The sequence below is a fragment of the Haemorhous mexicanus genome, chromosome 4 (assembly GCF_027477595.1).
Source record: "Haemorhous mexicanus isolate bHaeMex1 chromosome 4, bHaeMex1.pri, whole genome shotgun sequence".
Classification (NCBI taxonomy): Eukaryota; Metazoa; Chordata; class Aves; order Passeriformes; family Fringillidae; genus Haemorhous; species Haemorhous mexicanus.
Genome location: NC_082344.1, coordinates 18,592,045 through 18,610,980, shown reverse-complemented (window position 1 = coordinate 18,610,980; position 18,936 = coordinate 18,592,045). Strand labels below are relative to the sequence as shown.

The following is an 18,936-nucleotide window of genomic DNA, read 5'->3' as shown; positions in this document are numbered from 1 at the left end:
ATACTATTTGCAGCAAGTTGGGCTCTAAAGGAAGTGCCTTCTGTCTAGGGTATGCACTGATTAATAGGAGAGAGTTCTGAAGTCAGAAGTTGTGATCAGACCTTAATCATGAGATTGTTTAGAACTTGTAACAGAGGTGTGGTAATCTGTGGTTGTTTAGCTTCAAGTTACCAGGCATAAATCTAGCTTTCTAATCTAGCTCCTCTAAATAAAGTAGCAAGGGGGTATTTACTTTCTAGGGAAAAATTATTTTGTCTGTAGTAGAGAGAGAAAGATACATTAATAATTCTTTCCATTTGTCATTAAGCATAAGAGTGAAGTACAACATGCATTATATTTTAGAATAATAAGCAGTGGTTAACATTAGTATGATGTTGTATAATATTCTTAATTTGTACCTTTGCTTTAAATACTGCATTGTTAGGTATTAACTAGGGCTTTTAAGTATAATTTTAGAAAGCAGGAGAGGAGAATGCAGAAACTGGAAAAAGTACATACTATTTATTGCTTTTGTGTTATCTAGGGCCTGCTCCCTTTGGTTCCAGTTGGGTGAAGCACTATTGCATGTACAGGAAAGAGACAAAGAAGTTTTCCATGATCCCATTTGAACACAGATCAGGAGGGAAAGTTGTATGTATATTTATGTATTCTACTCTTACACTTGTCCTGTATTAAGATCAGAGAATGTGTCAGATAAGATTTGTCAAGTACTCTCCCCCTCTACCCTCCTTGCCCCTTTTTTTCATCTTTCCTTAAGCAATTCAGTCTGCCATTAAAGGCCATTAACCTAAAGTAGTGGACATTAACCCTCTATTAAGTTATTAATAGATAAGAATTCTCCAGACTTTTCAGTTGCATCCTTTTAGGAGAGCAGAGGACCTGGCACAGATAACATGCAATGTTTTACCATTTAGAATCTTGTTTATGAGGTCTTTAACTTTCTAAAGCATAAATCAGGAAAGTATAACGCACATAGAAATTTCTTTATTAAATGATTCAGAGTTTTCTTTTGGAGATTTAAATATGAGAAGTGGGGCTAGAAAAGTGGATAGGAATATAATTTGTACTGATAACTGAATGTAATTTCAGATATCTTTAAAAGCATCTGAAATATTCCAGACCCAATACTTTGTTTATCTTTAAATGGCTGAACTACTGAAATAGTTGCGAATTGATTATCTTAAAGATGACACATTAAATGAATGTATTGATAGGAACAAAATGCATTTTGTTGCAAAGAAGAAGGATATCTGAATCTGGAAACTAAGGCTTGAGTCATTATGCCTGTAAATGCAGCACCCTGCCCTGTCTTCAGATTTGGTTAGGAGATCATGTTGTTGGAATTTTATCAAGTTATTATATCCCATTAGTTTCAGCAGAGGGGAGATTACTTTCATAATTTTGAGGACTCTGTGTATTTATGAATATAATGAGTTTGGAAGAATCTTTCAAAAGTTTTGGAAAGCCTGATATACTGAAAATTAGGGGTATTTGGTTTCCTTAATCACTTCAGTACTTCTGTGAATTTTTTATCTTAATTACTCTAGTTGTAATAAGCCATAGTATGTGTGGCTGAGCATTCAGCATTCTAAAACACCTATGAAGCCATTTCTGCTGTATTAAAAGATCTTCCATTTGGAAATCCCTGCAGTTACTCCTTCAGTGACAGCCTTCTATGTCTGGAGATGCTGAATAAGACAAGAAATAATTAAAATGTGCAGTTAATCCTGATTTAATCTGGTACAACTCAGGCAGCATTCACAGATGAGTTTGTGATTCCTGGCTAAAATAAGATCCTAGTGTTGGTCTCGAAGAAAGAGAGAGTTGGTTCTGTAAGACATGTTACAGATGGTAGAGAACACTTTCTTTGTTCTAATAGGTGTAGCCTTTACTATGGCCTTTACTATGGATATCACCATGGCTGACATAAAATGGGAAAAGGCTTTTTGTGTGTTTTTATTGTAAACAGTGCAAAATATTTTTGCTAGCTTAATTTACTGTGGTACTGAGTCATTCTGTAAAGTACCAGCTAAAATGGACTCAATATTTTTAGATTTATGTCCCAGAAATGACCATAGAGTTTGTTATTGTGTAGAAAAGTGAATTGAAAACATGGGCGAATTCTTTTGCAAGTGTCAGTTTTCAGTATAGCTTTTGCCATTTAATATAAATTTACCTTACTTGCCTTGTACAGCTGGCTTACTGGAGCTTATAAAAACTTACAAGAACTGGGTCAAGCTTATAAAAACTTTCTTTTCACAGGGTGATGCAGAACTCTTTGTCCTTACGTATTGTACCAAAAGAAATACTGATACAATAGACAGGCGATTCTGTTTTGACTTAGAAGCCTCAGACAGGTAAGCTTGTGAAGCACCCCAGGAAGAGCTCTTTTGAAGTAGTAATTAAAAGTACTGCAAAATTACTGTTGCCTTTTCTTCTGATTTCTTCAATCCTCAGTCAGAGTTCCAATGGGAATGGTCACTGGAGGAGCGGGCAGGCACTGCCATGGCTCACTGAGTTTTACCTCACTTGTGTGTAGCAGAAGCAGAGAGGAACTAAACTGAAATGCAGACATGAGCCTGAGCTCATAATAAAGAAAAGCCCAGAGAGAGTAAAGAGGAGCTATTAAGAGTTATCATAGTGAAGAAACATGGCTTAAATTGAAGTACATACAGCTATAGTGAAAGACTGATTGCAGTAATAATTTATATAGTCATGACCACATTGTCTCACACTCCTGTGTTCCAAAATGATGTGTTGCTGAGGAGATATGCTGGATTTTCAGACTGAAATAAGGTTATTGGGATTTTGAGGCTTCTTGTGCCGGGTATAATCATCCACTGCATCTTGAATGTTGTTGCCACTGTCTTTTTGAAGCACCACTTGTTGCTCTATTTCTAAAGAAAAGACTTGCTAATATTTTTCTCTAAAGGACCTCAAAATTTGATAAACATTGTCTTTCAACAATGTTTGTCTTTCAACAAAGTCTTCTAGTCTTCCTTCATTATGAAGGTGAGAGTATCCAACTTCATAAGATACTCCAAATAAATTAGGCCATGGTAATGCTACATTCTTTTGATGCAGAAATGTGTCATATCTGGAATTAAATGCTAGATATAAATTAGTGAATTGCTGCTGAGTTTTTGCATCCACCCCCTCTGATCTGATTTTAATCTATATGTTTGCTCCTTACTTACACTAATTAACCACATGCTGATTTGTAATATAGTAGGTCTTCAATTTTTATGGGCTTTTGGGGCTCTTTTGCATCAGATTCTTAGTGTTTTTCACTTTAAAAGCAGCAGGGCCAATGCTCTCAGGCACCCCTGTCCTGTGATTGCTCATGGTCTGCAGGTATGTTTGCGATTATGTGCTCAAACTTTAATCAGAATCTATGCTGAGGTTGTGTGACCAGTCAGTCTGGCCAGAGGCATGTGATTCCTACAACAAGCAATGGGTAAAGGGATGTGAAACTCCCACTGCATCAGAAAACTTCTAGCCCACATGGCAGATGAGAAGAGGCTCATTTACAGCTCAGGTGATGTTTTTTGTCACTCTACAGCATGGTTTGAACTTGCATTTTTGAGTTGAGGAGGATGTGTTTTATCTATTCTAATGCTGTGTCCCAACAGTTTGAAAGGAAGTAAAGATTTACACTCTAGGCATCAGTTCCTCTTAGGTCATTGTATTGACTGGTCAGTAGGGATAACAGATTTCAAACTGAGTCTGATAAAATTGCTAAAAAGTAGCGTGAGAAATGTCAGTCTGTCCCCCTCTGAGTGTCATCTGCTCTGTGGGGTATCTGGAGCTTATACAGAGATGGATGGAGAGCAGGGTTTCCTTGATCCTGCAAAACACTTTTTCATTCTCTTCTCTGGTAAAAGGGGGAAAAATCTAGTTCCTCTTTCTGTCTTGATATAATAGACACAATTCGATCTGCTGTGACCTTGATATCAGACATTTTTCTTTGAATAATGTATGTGTGTAGTATGAGATGTTCCCATGGAGATTATTTCTGTGCTGCAGGCCATTAGCTTGTTTCCTTGGTATCAGTTCAGGGTGCACCTATCCCTCAGCTTGTCCAAGTTAAAAAATAACACAGGGATTGACAGCTGGGCATGGGCATTTCTTCAGTACTGTGCTTTGGAAGGAGGCAAGGTGGTGAAATTTTAGGGAAGACTTTTAAGTAGCAAACATTCAGCCTTGTGTGTGACTTGAGCATAACTTTGAGCCAGCTTAAAATTTGCATATTCTTCTTTCAAAGGGAATGCTGAGATGGTTGTATTTTCTTTAAATTCTGATATTTATGGCTCTCAGCGTGCTAAGATTCTTGTTAAATCTCTGGGAAGCGATACTTTTTTCTGTTTCTACTACTCTATCATGTTCACTTGAAGGCAAATGTAGAGAAATTTAAATCTTAGGGAGAGAGGTCTTCTAGGATAGGAAAAAGTTATTTTATTGATAAAGAAATCCTTCTAAATACTACCTAGATTTAATTTTTTTCCAATATAGGACAATGAGAGAAGGTTTTGTTTCTTTTGACTTTATTTTGAAGACAAATAAATGATATTTCAAGCAGCATATATTGATTTGATGTATTGCTTCTGAGTTGATACTCTGATACCTTGACAACTGTAATTTAAAGAAAAGAACTAAATGGTTGCAAGTTATGGTCATTGTTGCTGCTTTAAAGATAAAGATTATATATTGAGTTAACAAATTCTATTTTTCATCTAACAAGAATGCGAGTCCAAGTTTATTTACAGTTCACAAAATTCAGTAACTCCAGCAAGTGTTGGAATCAGCAGGCGGTCAACAATGAGCTATTTCAAATAGTTTGCAGATTACATTAATTTTCCTTTTTCCTCCCTGTTCTCCCTATTTCTTACTGCATGTATCACTTCTATACCTTTTATTTTCAAGATCAGCAGTGTTCAGTTATTAAACAAAAGAAAATGAACCCTGACTTTTAGGACAATGGGCTTTTGCTTGTAGTTGGAAATAGAATTTGACAAGCATGTTTTAGTTGTTGATGAATGCAGTTACCTTATGTTGTTGGTACATTTGCAGGCCTGGAGTTCCTGTGACCATGCAGGCATTTTCTGAGGAAGACAGGAAGCTGTGGATGGAAGCCTTGGATGGAAAAGAAGCTGTAAGCATAATTTTTAAAAGATTCTTTTATAGTGTAATGGGAAATTCTCTCACCCTCTGCTTTCTGATCCCATTTATACTTTAATAAACTGGCATTATGTAGTTTGCAAAATGATAGATTCAACGAATAAAGGATAAAAGTGAAATAAAACTCAGGAGAGATGAGTAACTTGGTAAAGCTCAGTGTAGATAACTGCTAATGCTGATACGAGAATTTTTCATTGTAATGACAGCATCAATTTTTATAAATGGCTTCCCATCCCAACGATAATATTGGTGTTGTAGAAAATGTCTAGTATAAGCATGTTCACTTAGTCTTATGCTGGCATGCTGCATTCCAGTGGCAAAATTTGCATGAGTGAGTTACATGGTGTTATTATTTTATTTTTTAAAACCAGATCAAAAAGTTCTTGTCAATGGGACTGAGGTTATACATGAATTTGCTTAATTTCTGCCTCTCATCAGGAAACAGGTCTGAAATGTTGAATTGAAACACACTATTTATTTTTACAATGATAAATGTTTTGGTCTTGTGGGCCAGAAATGGTGGGTTTTTTCTAGACAACGACACAGTCATGTGTCTGCCCCAGCAGTTGTTCAATTCACCTCATTGTTACACTGATCTGGTTTCATTTGCAGAGGTGTTTATTACCATGACAGGTTGGCTGAGCTGGACTCCCCAGTAAGTTTAAAACTTCTGGGAAACCCAAACTGGAACATAAGTCCCAGGAATCATCACATTCTTAATAATTTAAATGACCTTGAAATGGTGGGAATTTAGCCTGCAGAGAAACATGGGAACATGGAGCACATAAATCCCAGTTAACTGGCTACAGCCAGTTCAGTGGCTGTATCTGTTCAGAGGGGGCACAGACCTCTGATCCTGTTGTTAGAGATGCTGGTGGTGCTGTGTTCTGGCTGTAATCAGCTCTATTTGTGCCTACTGAGCATTAAGATCGAGAGTATCTTCTTTTTCTGGTTTCATGCAAGTCTTTAAAGTAATTTGTCTTTTTTACTCTTTTTGTGTTAGCTGCTCATCAACATGAATAAAGCGAATGCAAAACGAGAGGGAAGTAAGTATTTGAATTAGCATTAAGGCTGATTTTGTTAATATTTTAAAATTGAGAAAGACTAAGGTAATTTGGTTTTTTTTTTTCCTTTCTGGAACTTTTTTCCCCTTAATTATTTTACTTTTAAACCTTGAGTTTTGACTATTACTTGTAATTTTTGTAATTACAAGTAATTAATTAATTTTGTAATTAATGGGTTTTCATACTAACTCAGTACATATTTTATAGGACTGGACATAAGCTGGAGAAACAGTCTGATTGTTTTTGCCAATTTAATTCATGCCTGAATTTCTGTTAGAATGTGAAGGAATGGTTTTAAAAGCAGTTGCAGCTGAAGATCAAGATAGGCAAAAAAGCTGAATTTCTGCATTTAAAATATAAACCAAAATATGGAAGTAGAAGAGGTGGCTTTCTTTACACAATATTAGCTGTCTTCTGTTGATGAAGTGTAATAGTGAAAACAGGTATCCTTCTTTGGTTATGAGGCAGTTTATGCTTGCTTTTTTAAAAACTTGAAATTGCTGATTCAAGCTGGATCCCGGTGTTATTAATAGAAATTTTTCCTCAGATTTGTCTTTTCATGGTACAAGACCAGGTCCCCAGGAGCAAGAAGGCCAGATGTTTGGGGGAAGGGCACAGTTTTGCAACATAAGCTTTTAAATGAAGTTTTGATGTGAAGAAAAAAAGTAAGATAGGAACAACAAAGGAATGCTGGAGCTCAGCTGTTGTCCTGTTCATGCATCTGCTTTCATGTAGTCAGATCATTAACTGCTGTGAAATGATATACATGTGTCCTGTATCTTTAGTGTGGGAATTTCTTTGGCTGAGGATAGGACTCAGTAAAAGCCCTGCTGTTGATAATTATGTTTTTTCATCATAAGTACTTCCTTGTCCCATTTGGTGAACTCTCTCAGATGTTGTCGATGTTGCAGTAAGTACTGTTAAATTCCATCTTGCATCTGCCAACATGTGTAACTAATCAGGGATCCCATTCTTCAAAGGATGCTGCTGTGAACAGATTCACTGAAGCCACTATCACCAGAACAAGCCTTTACTTTGGCTAGGCAGGCTCGTGAAGGAGAAAAGCAGAATTTCTCTATAAAAAGTGATGTATTCTTCCAGTTTTCCAATATTTATAGTCTTGCCTCAAAAGTACTAGCTTTATAATTAAGTCCAGCCTTATTTTCAGTTAAAGACATAATCGTAATGGTGCTTTTAAACTGTTCAACCCTTTTTATTTTTATTTTTTTTGTAGATGCACAGTTGGATAAGATAGGGTTCACCATCATCAAAAAATGCATCAGTGCTGTTGAAACACGAGGTAATGATCAATCCAACCTGTTTGTGAAGAGGATGAAGCAGCTGATCTGCTGAAGAAGGTGGTAAAGTCTCCTGTAGATCTCTGGAAAAGACTTTACCATGGAAGACATTTCACTGATTACACTGACCAAGACAGGAGTCTGTCCAGCCTGTCCTTTTATGCATAGCTTTCTTTCAAGAAATGTGTTTGCCAGAAGTGCTCAGAAGTGGGAAATAGCACCTCTCTTGACAAAGGGGAGCCAGTTTTTGTGCACAAAAGCTAAGAGAAACCTGTTGTGTTTTATAGGCTGTGCCTGCACCTTTGCTTTGCTGTTCAAGCAGAGTAATTTATTTCAGTGTTTCATTTCTGTTCAGTCTCTTAAGGCAGAAGAGCAGGAGCTGAGCAGGCAGGTGAATAACAAAAAGTGTTGAAGTACTTGTCATGGAGTTAGTTTCACCCCAGGGACAAAGATGCTGTCAGGATTTATTGTTGCATATACTCATTGTTGTACTTCCAGAACTGGAGATGGAGGAGAGGTCAGTGTGCAGACAATATTCAAGAGGTATTTGAGATTGATTTTGGAGAGGCTCTGCTGAAGTGTGTGCTGACCAGCCACTCTGAGGCTTACTGCATTGTACATGGCATTGTGTGGAGAACCATCTTGTTTGGTTGTAGTTTTTAAAAAAAGAGGTGAAGGCCTAAAAGTAGGTAAGGTTACAGTATATTTCTCAATTTGTTAAAAGAGATGCTGTAGTTTCTCTGTGTGCATTTTTGTTTTCTCCTAAATTGTTGACTTTCCCTACTCCCAAAGCAGACACTTAGAATTTTTCACAAACTGAATCTTTTTTTATTTTCTGGAGGTCTGGCATTGCACAGGGCAGAATACTTAAATCTTTCTGTGTATCATAGTCCAGCTTAAATAAGATGAACAGAAGAGCAGGTTCATGCTTGCTCTCAGTGCAGCATCTTACTGAAAAACAGTGTCTTCCATGCATTCACTTACTATACAATATTATTAGGAACACAAGCAGCCTTTGTGATACTGAAAGTTTTGCATTTAAACAGCAAGAGGTATCTGAAGTCCTTTTTCTCTTAGACCTTTTTGTATCAGTCCAGTCTGATGCATTAAAGATGTTATTCCAGATTAGGCCATATTCTGTCTGGTGTTATTTTTGTTCATTCTGTTCTTATGAATATTTTTTCAGATAAGTTGGCCTGTCTCATCACTTTAAATTTCAGTTACTGGCATTTACAATCTGAATATTTGAGCTGGGAAACACTGCAGATAAAGCTGGCATCCTACAGATAAGTTGTCTTCCCTGCAAAAGCCTGTCTCAGTATGGTCTGGATCTTCTTTTTACAGTGAATGAAGCAGATTTAATAAAAAGGGTGGCATGTGTTCATGTAATGAAAGGCTAATTTTGGCCTATAGTACAGTTACAGGCTACCTCACAATACCTCATGAGTTCTCCCTACTATAAACAGTGTGGAGTATTCTGTATTTTGGTTTATTATTTTTAACTGTGTTCAAATAGTTTTCTTTTAGTTGTGCATTGATTACTTTTTTCTTTTTCTGATACCCGACCAGAAAAGTGAAACAGGACCACAACTGTGGAATAAATGCAAACACTTTCTTCATGAAATGACTATTTGGAGAAATGGTTTTTGCCTTTTTTTTTCCCCCTCAGGACTGTGGATGGATAGGTTAAACTGAATGGAGGTCTAAGTTCACTCTGTCCTTTATGCCTTGATTAGGGGCACGTAAGAAGATGCAAAGTATTTGTGTAACTCTCTTGTTCAAGACAAATTATGAGCTTTCATGGTTTAGCAGTATTTCTCCCCATAGTGGGGTCTGCCCTGAAACATACTTGGGAAAGAATTAAAGTTCCCCAAGTCTATGCAGACTTTGCACCTTTGCTGTCCTATGTACACAGCCTCTGTAAGATGTGTAGTCAGTACAGTGCTTTGTGGTAGTTACTACCAATGAAAAAGACTTGGGTCTATTAATTTTGTTTCAGAGAGTACTCAAGAAAGAAAATAAATCAGTTTTCAATTAATGTTTCTCATCCTGGAGTTCCAAGGATATGTTTAGGTGAGGTACTACCTTCCAGGAACTCAACAATCCGCTTAGTTTGGTTTCAATCCACTTGATTTTTCCATTACATTTCAAGCAGTCGTTGATGATTTTCTGTTTACTGATTCTGAACTTAACATCAAGTGCATTTAAAAAACAAAACAAGTAAACAACTTCAAAACAAAACAAAAAGCCTCTAAAGGACCTTCTGCTGATGTCTGCTGAGCTAAACAAACCAAGAGCCAGGAGAGCATTCAGTTGTTTGTCTCAAAAGAGTTTGGACACATAGTTGAAGAAAATCCATCTCTCAAGTAGCAGAATTTTCTACCCGTACGTTTTCTTGAAAACCATTTTTACTTGGTTATTTTACTTTAATGATAATACATCAAAAGCAAGTTATTTTCAGCAGGAGAAAACAGGACAGATGCTTCTTCAGAGACGGTGCTTGTGTGCCATGTTTTTATCTCTTTTAATCATAATGGGTGTGAGGTTGGCGTGGGTGGGAAGAGAGGACAGTCTAGTGTGGGTGGAAACTGAGAATAGTCTTGTCATGTCACAGCAGAAGTAGTCTGATATTCAGAGAGAGAAGAGCATAACGGAGATATTGAACATAAACTTGTCAATGGCTGGATAATTTTTTTTCTCAGTTATGTTCCCTTTTATAAAGCCAAGAAGGGAATTATTTGCTCTGAATGAACAGAAGCACAAAAATCGGTGTCTTGGTTAAAATGCATGTGAGCTTCTGATTCAGCATTGCCTTACAAGAGATTGGCTATGCTTCACTGGTAGGACATGCTGAGGCATCAGGATATGCATCCCATCTCTCACATACTGAGCACCATGCTGGTTGGATGTGCATCTGTGTTTTGTCTTGGAGAGAGCGTTTTGGGATTCTCTTTGGAGTATTTCATTTATTATTCTCTACTGAGAATAATAGAACAGGGTAGGTGTTTACAGAAACATCAAAGAGCTGCGTGCTCCACCCGTAAAGGCTCTGTGCATGTTTTTGTGTGCAAGTAGCTGGTTGTACCTTCTGAGGGGATGTGATGGGTAAAGTTTGCCAGAGCAGTATTTGTCTTGAGCTTAGTACTGGCAGAGCTGCCAATCTGGGCTGCAGAGAGAGATGGCAGCATTGAGCTGCATGACCAGGCTGGCTGCTCCTCAGGCAGAAAGTACATGGTGAAGAAGGAGTAGAAAACCTTTGCAAGTGACATAAAACCCTCTGTTATTACCTTGAATTTAGAGTGTTGCTTTTATGGCTGTTTCTGTGCCATGGATTTTGGTATAAAAATTTGTATTTGCAGCTATATTGCAAGTCTGTGTCAGCCTCATGTACAATGCCAGTCGCAAAATAAACTTGCCTACTCCGTACCTTACTTACAATAGGATAAATTACTATCTTGCTTTCAATACCTTATATTTCTAAGCATGCTTCACAAGCTATGTCCCTGTGCCAAATTCTGTATCAGGCAGCCAAACATCTTGAGATAATGTAAATATGAAGGAAGTTGTGCTGCGGGGCTTTGCCGTTCCAGGTTGCCAATAGTGGTTGAGCCGGCAGACACAGCGTCTGAACCCTTCAGCATTTCAGGCAGTGGGGAGCTATTCCTTGCAATGAGTCATCCTGTCAATTGTGTTCTGTAAATGCCAAGCATTATCAGTGTTGTATGTGCTGAAGATCTGAAATGTGCAGATTAAATCAGAAGTAGGACTGTTTCAAACCAGGTTTGTATATCTTAAATAAAACATCATTTGAAAGTATGGTTAAAGGTATCATCTCAAGCTATGTTGAAATATTAATGCCTCTTTGCACTCCTTGATTTCTGCTAGCAATTAGCTGTGCTTTTTTCAGGTTGATGAATTTGAAACTGATCAATTATCTGATAATCTCTATCATAGACTCATGATTATTGCTGGAGGATTGTCATAGTTTCAATACTGCCATTTTCCAGAGACTTCTGCATTGTCATATCTGTTTCAATACTGAGGAATAGGTTTTGTGGTTTGACCTTGATTATTTCTAAGCCTGTAAAGGTATGTTTGGGGTCAGCACACTTGGTTCCCCCCAGTTTTAATGTCAGACACACAGGAAATCACAAATCAACTTCTGAGATAAGCAAAAGCTGAGTGTGACAGTATTTTTTCAGCTTTTTTTATCTTGCATATGATGCAGAAGGCTTGTTCTGTGGTACTGAAAGTAGTAGAAGACATTGAATAAAAAAGTGTGATGCATTTTGGCAAAGCCTGGTGTTAGTTTGGTACAAGAATTTTCCTGGACACCTCTGAGAAGTTTGAAGCAAAACTATTTGCTGCTTTCAGGACAGATTTGTAGTGCATTCTTGTTTGCAGTATATCAATGACTACGCTGTTGAGTTTTTTTTTAGTGTCTTGCATTGGTGCATAGCATGCTATCATACTTGTTCTAGGGATCATTGTAAAACTTACTTGCTTGTATTGATAACTTCGTATTTTGAGAAAAACAGTGTTGTGGCCCTATAGCTGTTTTGGTTTTATTCGGTTCACTCTTTTGGGCACAGCTGACCTGCAAGCATACTCCTGAGTTGTGTGTTTTGATGAGCACAGATAAAATTAAGGAGATCTGGCTTATTCTGTTAATTTGAGCCAGCTCTGAACCTGGCTTCTAGCTCGAAGCTCAGCACCGTTCCAGCAGTGCCTGCATCCTGGTGAGGAAAACGAGCCAGTTTTACCCAGGTGGAGCAAGCAAGGGAAGGAGCAGCTGCAGCCCTGGGACAGGGGAAGGAGCAGTGCTGGCAGGGAGGAGTTCATCAGGCTCAAGAATCTGAGATGGCTGAGCAGGCTGTACACTGTGTGAGGAAGAGGAAGGCATCAGAGAAGAGAGAAAAGATGCAGCAAGGCTAGGCAGGAGGAGGAGGAGGTAGAAAATGCCAAGTTCTCTCTACCATATTGAGAATTATTGCTGTGTATTATGGCTCTGTCTGACAGTAATTCATTAAAAGGCTAATGATTTTTACATACTTCATCTAATATTTATTTGGGAAGAAACTTTTTCTCATATGACTGGTTTTAATTTTCCTTCTCTCTGTTGGAACAGCGTGGTATTGAAGCTGGGAATTCTCCACAATTCTTCCTTTGTTGAAGGATATTTTGAATAAGGATACCACATAATCTGTTATTTGAAAAGATTTCCTTGGAGTAGAAACACAGCTATTTTGTGGCATTTCTACTCTTCCAGGCCAGTGTGATTATGAAGGTAGATTGTGTTTGTAGATGGCTGCTTATTGTGAGGCCTCTCAAACATCTGTGTACTGTAGTATTTTACCTCCCACTGTCTAGGCTCTGAAGCAGCAGACATAGACTGCCTTATTTTGCCCTTTTTCTTCCCTGCCCCTTCTCTCCCTCCCATTTTTTTTCTCCAATTTATATTCACAATTTTACTTTCCTGGGGATAAAACTGGGTGATATAATGAAAAGCAAAAGCAGGGGAAGAAAAGGGATAGAGAAGTGAATGTATGTGGGATGATGGAAGGGCACAGAGGAATGCCAGGAGAGTGGTCCAGTGTCCATATAGAATGGGAGTAGGGGACTGAAAATACTGTGTTGGTTACGGCTCCTCTGTTCATCCCAAGAAAAACTGCGCAGTAGTTTTGGTGGTGCCTCTGGATGTAACTCCTATGTGGACCACAGTGGGTTGGAATGAGGCCTTGTATCTTAAATGGAAAGCATTTATAAACTTGAAAAAGTGCTGATTTTGAGGACTGGGAATAAGTTTAGGTTTTTCTTCATCCAAAGTGTTTTAGTCTCCACATATTGGGGCGGGGGGGGAAGAAATGTTAAAGTTATTGAAGAAATCTTAATTTAGCATTTTTTTGTTCAGTTCCTACATTATTAGAATGTGGCTGTTGATGTACCCAAAATGCAATGTAAAAGATTTGAAATTAGTCAGTCAGTGGTTTATTTATTTATTTTCAAGTAAAGCTTTGTCCCTGTTTGCTTCTCCTCTCAGTTTCAGAAGTAGAATTGTGGTACATGAAATCTTTATCCAAATGTAACATGAACTTACCTTAAGAACAGAGTAACAAAAAGATTCTTCATTTATAATGTTGTTCTTGGAACTGTTAATACTATGTAATCTCTCTGTCTTTGAAGATAATTTGTTGCCTGGAGCAAAAATTTTAATGCTAAATTTGACTGTGGTTGATCTCATGATTTTTTTTTCTTTTTTTACATAATAGGTATAAATGACCAAGGATTGTACAGAGTTGTGGGGGTGAGTTCAAAGGTCCAGAGACTTCTGAGTTTGTTGATGGGTATGCCTCTATTTTACAAATATTTTTTCAATATTTTATTTCATGTGGTTTTACTGTCAATATGTAGTTTTTAAAGCACCTTCCAGTAGTTTGCTCTAGTCCATGCAAGTAATCACCACGTCATTGTAAGTTTCCCTCCTTTAGAAAGACCTGGATTAATTGGTATGAATAAATTAAGAACTGCTATGAGACATGTATAGGAGCCAAGATTGTGCTTTGTGCAAGGTTGATGGAAGTGGGATTAAAGCAGCCTAAATTGAAGGATCTGATCAGAAAATTGAAAATACCAAAGTCAGGGATCTTTGAAGCTGGTTGCTTCATTGTTTGAAGTTTCCACCTTCCTTCTCCCATGTCTGGAATGTACAAGTGAAAATGCCCATGTGTCTGTAGTTAATCATTGTACAAAATAAGACAGTTAGTTTAAGCCTACTGTTAGAGTAGTTTGGTTTAAGAGGAGGGATATGATATATGTATTAATAATAACTGTGTGTTGAGGCAGGAGACAGATGGAGAAAGGATTTGGTCTTGTAAACTTAAACATCTTAGGCTCTTTTATGCCCAGTTAGCTAAAATAATTTGCAGAAAATTTTTTCTCCCTTTTCTTCTTGGAAATTTTGATGCATCTTTAATTCCAGTGACTGGAGTTCTCTTGCCCCTCTGCTGTCCCTGGGGGAGGGAAAAAGAGAGAAACATTGGCACCTGGATGAAGTCCCTCATCTCTCACCAAAGTAGTAGCCATGACTGCAAAACGTGTTATGTTCCCCCATTTCTTGTCCTGAGCACTGACAGTACATGCAGTCAGACAAGACCACTGGGATTAGTTCATTTTTATAGAGCTTCCAAACCTGTCACTTGACAGCAAAGGTCTGATTCTCAGGGATTCATTGGTATGCAAAGAAGCTTGTTTGCAGTTTGCACCAGGCTCTTCTCCAGAACCATGCATGCTCCATCTGTGCTGATAACACAGTGTTCTTTGGCACTGCAAACTGAAGGAAGCCAGAAAGTGAATTCATTTCATTACCCCAGACATTATGTGAATGACAAAGCGCTTTTATATTATATGCTGCTGTCAGTTCAGTGCCACCTGTAAGACTTTTTCTTTTCCTTCCTTTATTTTTTCAAACAGCCTGTCTCCTCAGAAATGATAAGACATCTTGAGACTTGAGGACCTGCATGTCATATCAATCTGTCATAATGACCTTGCTAAATATTAATTTATGATGTCTTACTTTAATCAATATTAACAGCACCCTGAAGTACTCCATTAGTAAACCTTTAAAGTATTACAGAAAAAAAGGCTCTTTTTGGAAATACAAACTGGGATTAATAAAAATGAATGATCTATAACAGATTTTCATAGTTGTTTATCTGTGTTGGGGTTAGCCTCAGTAAGCAATAACCATCTTTAGCCATTGACCATGGGAGGAATGATGTGCTGTCACTCAGAGAGCCTTGATTAAATGTGTTTGATATCACAAGATGCTTTTCAGTTTTGTTCTTGCTGGCTTAGCTTGGGTGTGCAGGTCTGGCAGGCAGATTTTCCTTGCTGCCATTATTGGTATCCAAATTAAATAGACTCAGGTTGCCAGTGGCTCAGTAGCAGCTGGAAGAGTTTGCTGGGGATTCCAGCATCTGCTTTTAGTTACTTTTTAAAATCAGGAACATTTTTTGTCATTCCCAAGTTTCATATATTTATTTGACAAAGGAAGAATACAGTGGTATCAAGATGAGGCAAAATACTGAACAGGAAAAAGTTAGGGTGCAAGCAGGTGCTCTTTTCTGATGATTTGTTGAAAGTGATTCTATCTCTGGTCTTTATCTATCTTTCCTCAGAGGAGAACAAAGAAGGTTCCTTTTTGATATACAGCGGTACAGAGAATTTAAAATGACTGATTAATCTTTAATCCTTTGTCTCTGGACATACTCTCAGATACCCTTTTATAGGAAAGATTTTTCAGAATCATAAAAAACTCATATTAACTTTCTGTATTTTAAAATGTTTGATAAGATTTCAAAGTATTTTAAGCTACCTATCACTGACCATGAAGTTCACAGTTGGAAAGGCCTTGTGTGAAGTCTTCCAAATGGTAACCAGGGATGTGATTTTTTTTTTTTTGTAGTTTTGTCTCTTTTTCAGATTATTTTCTGTAGAATTTTGGAAAGTAAGACTGAGAGTTAAAAGAGTATGAGAAGACCAACATATGCTTTTCTAGTACTATGAATGCATAGATTTTCATCTATAATGCAAAAATCTTGTGGAGCTAAGTCTCTGCAAAATAGGGCTTAGCCATCAAATATGTAATTCTACTTAGAAAAAAAAAATTTACATTTAACTTAGTCCATGAAGTTACCTGTAACTGGTATTGTGCTATTTTGCAGCAATAATCTTGTTTAAATTTAAAGGGAGGCATCTGGTGAGGAACACACTTTCTACCTTTTAAGGGAAAATGTTAAATTAACCCAACACCTCATTGTAAACAGGGATAGAAAGCTAGAACTTCCAATATTATGGAAATGTGTTACAAGCACTGCAGTGTGAGATGTCAGGAGTCTCAGTTCTGGAAGTGCATCAGGGCCCAGTTCCTGTTTCATCGATGATCTGTGTTATAGATCTGACGTGGCTCATTGCCTACATGCTGTTACATAGATTTTGTACAAGCCACTCCATGGATCAGCTTTCAGATGGACCACTGCCTGTGGGAAGGGACTGCTGAGCACTTGCAGTTTCTGCTGATGAGTTCAGGTTTGATTTCTGATGCTATCTGGTGTGAAAAATACCAGATATTGCATGTAGCAGGAAGGTTTTGGCTACTTCTACCTTCCCAAATCTAGCAGGTTTCAAAACAATGGAATGGAATTTCCTTGTTAATTTCTGTACAGCAGATGACAGTAGACATACACATCTACAGTGGGCATATTGCATATGAAAGCAGAGAGTCTCCTCCTAACCAACTTAGTGAACTGGACAGTTTTTATAAACTCTGGCTCCCTTGTTGTCAGAAAGATTTGCATAAAATCTTGAGCTGATCTGTCAAAAGCTGTTCCTTAAACATGCACAGTTAGTTTTACAGGCATAAAGTTGCCCTTGAATGCACCGTGGTTGTTACATGAACAAGTAGCATGAAAAAAAGCTAGAGTAATAGTTCTTAAAATTCTGTTGAAGTTCCAGTTCTTACTGAAAAGGGATGTTTGAAGTAGAGGGGGAGAATAGAGCAGGAATAGTGAAATCGTTTGGGTGGTAAGGCACAGAGCAATGTAAAGCAAATGCCAAACCAAAAATGAAGAAAATGTCTTTAAATCTTGATGGCTTCTACAATCAAACCAGGGGTTTGTAGCAGGGCTGTTTCTTTTTTTTTTTTTTTTCTTTTCCCCAAGAGATAATGAAATGTTTCAACAATACATTCTATTTTTTGTTTTAAGAGGCTTGCTTTGGAATTCAGACCCCTGTTGTTTTCCTCCCAAAATTCATCAACAAATTTCAATGAACAGAGTGCGTACTTTGAATGTAAAGGAGGTTGATGATTATGAAGCAGCTATTTAAAAACTGGATATTACATAGTGATTTAGTAACAAAACCCCCATAGATTTTGTAGCTTCTGAAGTGATGGCAGTTTTTTATTTAATTAATTCAGGAGACAAATTATCTTCTCGAAAAAGAGAATTTGAACATGGAAACAACTAGCATGCTAAAAAGAAAAAAAAAAAAGAGAACCTTATATTTGAGACAATCCTGAGTATTTTGGGTGGTGGTTGGCTAGTAACAATTCCCTAGAAAATGTTATCTGACCTGTATTTTAAAATGAGATTTAAATAATTGATATAATGAGGGAGAATATTCAGTTACAGAAATAATTGCTTGGCACAGCTTTTAGAACAAAATTATTTAGTCCCGGTAAAAGGAGTGCACCTTTAATCAGGGATCCTAATTTGATTTTTTAAATGTGTCTGTCGTTTGTCTGACAAGCCAAGTAACAAATGAGTTCTGAATTCTATGAACGGGTCCACACGTAATCTGCATCAGCCACTGCAGTGACGGACGGAACATGTAGCAGTAAATAATCACAGGAAAGTCAGCAAACACACAGGGCTAGGCTGGCCATATACATGTGCTCTCTTCTTGTGTCAGCTAGCTATGGCTTCCTGTTTTGAGGCCAAAAAGGTTTTTTTTGATTGTAAAACATTTCAGTGTGCTGTGTTGTTTTCAATCTGTCAAAAACTCTTCAACCTGATGGGTCAATCAGACAAACCCTTTGGTTTGGTCTGTCTTGTTCCGAGGCTCTCCCAACTAACCTGGGAGAAGGTGGGAGTTCTGTGGTCCTGACAAATGGTCAAGCAAACAAGTATTTCTTGTCCAGTGGCTGAAACTGATCAAGTAAGGCAAACATTCAGCCAAGACTCCTTTTCCTGCTTTGGAAGCACCTCTTAAACATTCTCCCACAATGCAGAGGGCCATGCTGCACTTGAACTGTTCTCATCAACAGTTTACAATAAAAACTATGCAAAGAATTTATCACTTTAAATAAGAAAGAAAAGAGTAAAAGATAATTTCTTCTTAGAGGGTCTTTTTTCCCTAAACTGTTCTTGTATATCTTTCTGTGTTTGTGAACATCTTTCTGTTTAATTAGAGGTGTGAAAACTTCAATTGCTATAGAGATCTTTTTACATGAGGGTGGTTTTTAATCCTTCATTAAAGAAAAAAAAATCAGCAGTAAATAGTTTAAAAAACAAAATATGAAAATGGAATTTATAAACATATTTGGATATTTGGTCTTCTTCATATCACTGAATAATAAAAGGACGTTGTTTCTGTGCTCATGTGAGCAAACATGTAGTGTGAAAGTCAAGGTGTTGCTGTTCATGTAACTCATACTGATTTAGAATTCCCTTTTTTCATGTCCCTTTTCTCTTTCTGGTTATTTTCTAGATTCAAAAACCTGCAATGAAGTTGACCTGGAAAACTCTGTAGATTGGGAAGTGAAGACAATTACTAGTGCTATGAAGCAGTATCTGCGGTAAGGCTGTCTTGGTTTTTTAGACTATAATTCTTAATTT

General features: G+C 37.4%; 1 protein-coding gene across 1 annotated transcript in view; it reads left to right on the top strand.

Moving 5' to 3' along the window:
- Positions 1-18,936, top strand: part of ARHGAP10 (Rho GTPase activating protein 10) — a 138,622-nt gene that overhangs the window by 66,654 nt on the left and 53,032 nt on the right. Inside the window, exons 9-15 of the mRNA XM_059843966.1 lie at positions 524-630; positions 2,263-2,357; positions 5,071-5,152; positions 6,182-6,224; positions 7,477-7,542; positions 13,810-13,884; positions 18,809-18,896. Of these exons, the coding sequence (XP_059699949.1) occupies positions 524-630; positions 2,263-2,357; positions 5,071-5,152; positions 6,182-6,224; positions 7,477-7,542; positions 13,810-13,884; positions 18,809-18,896 (556 nt within the window). The remainder of the gene's footprint in view (positions 1-523; positions 631-2,262; positions 2,358-5,070; positions 5,153-6,181; positions 6,225-7,476; positions 7,543-13,809; positions 13,885-18,808; positions 18,897-18,936) is intronic.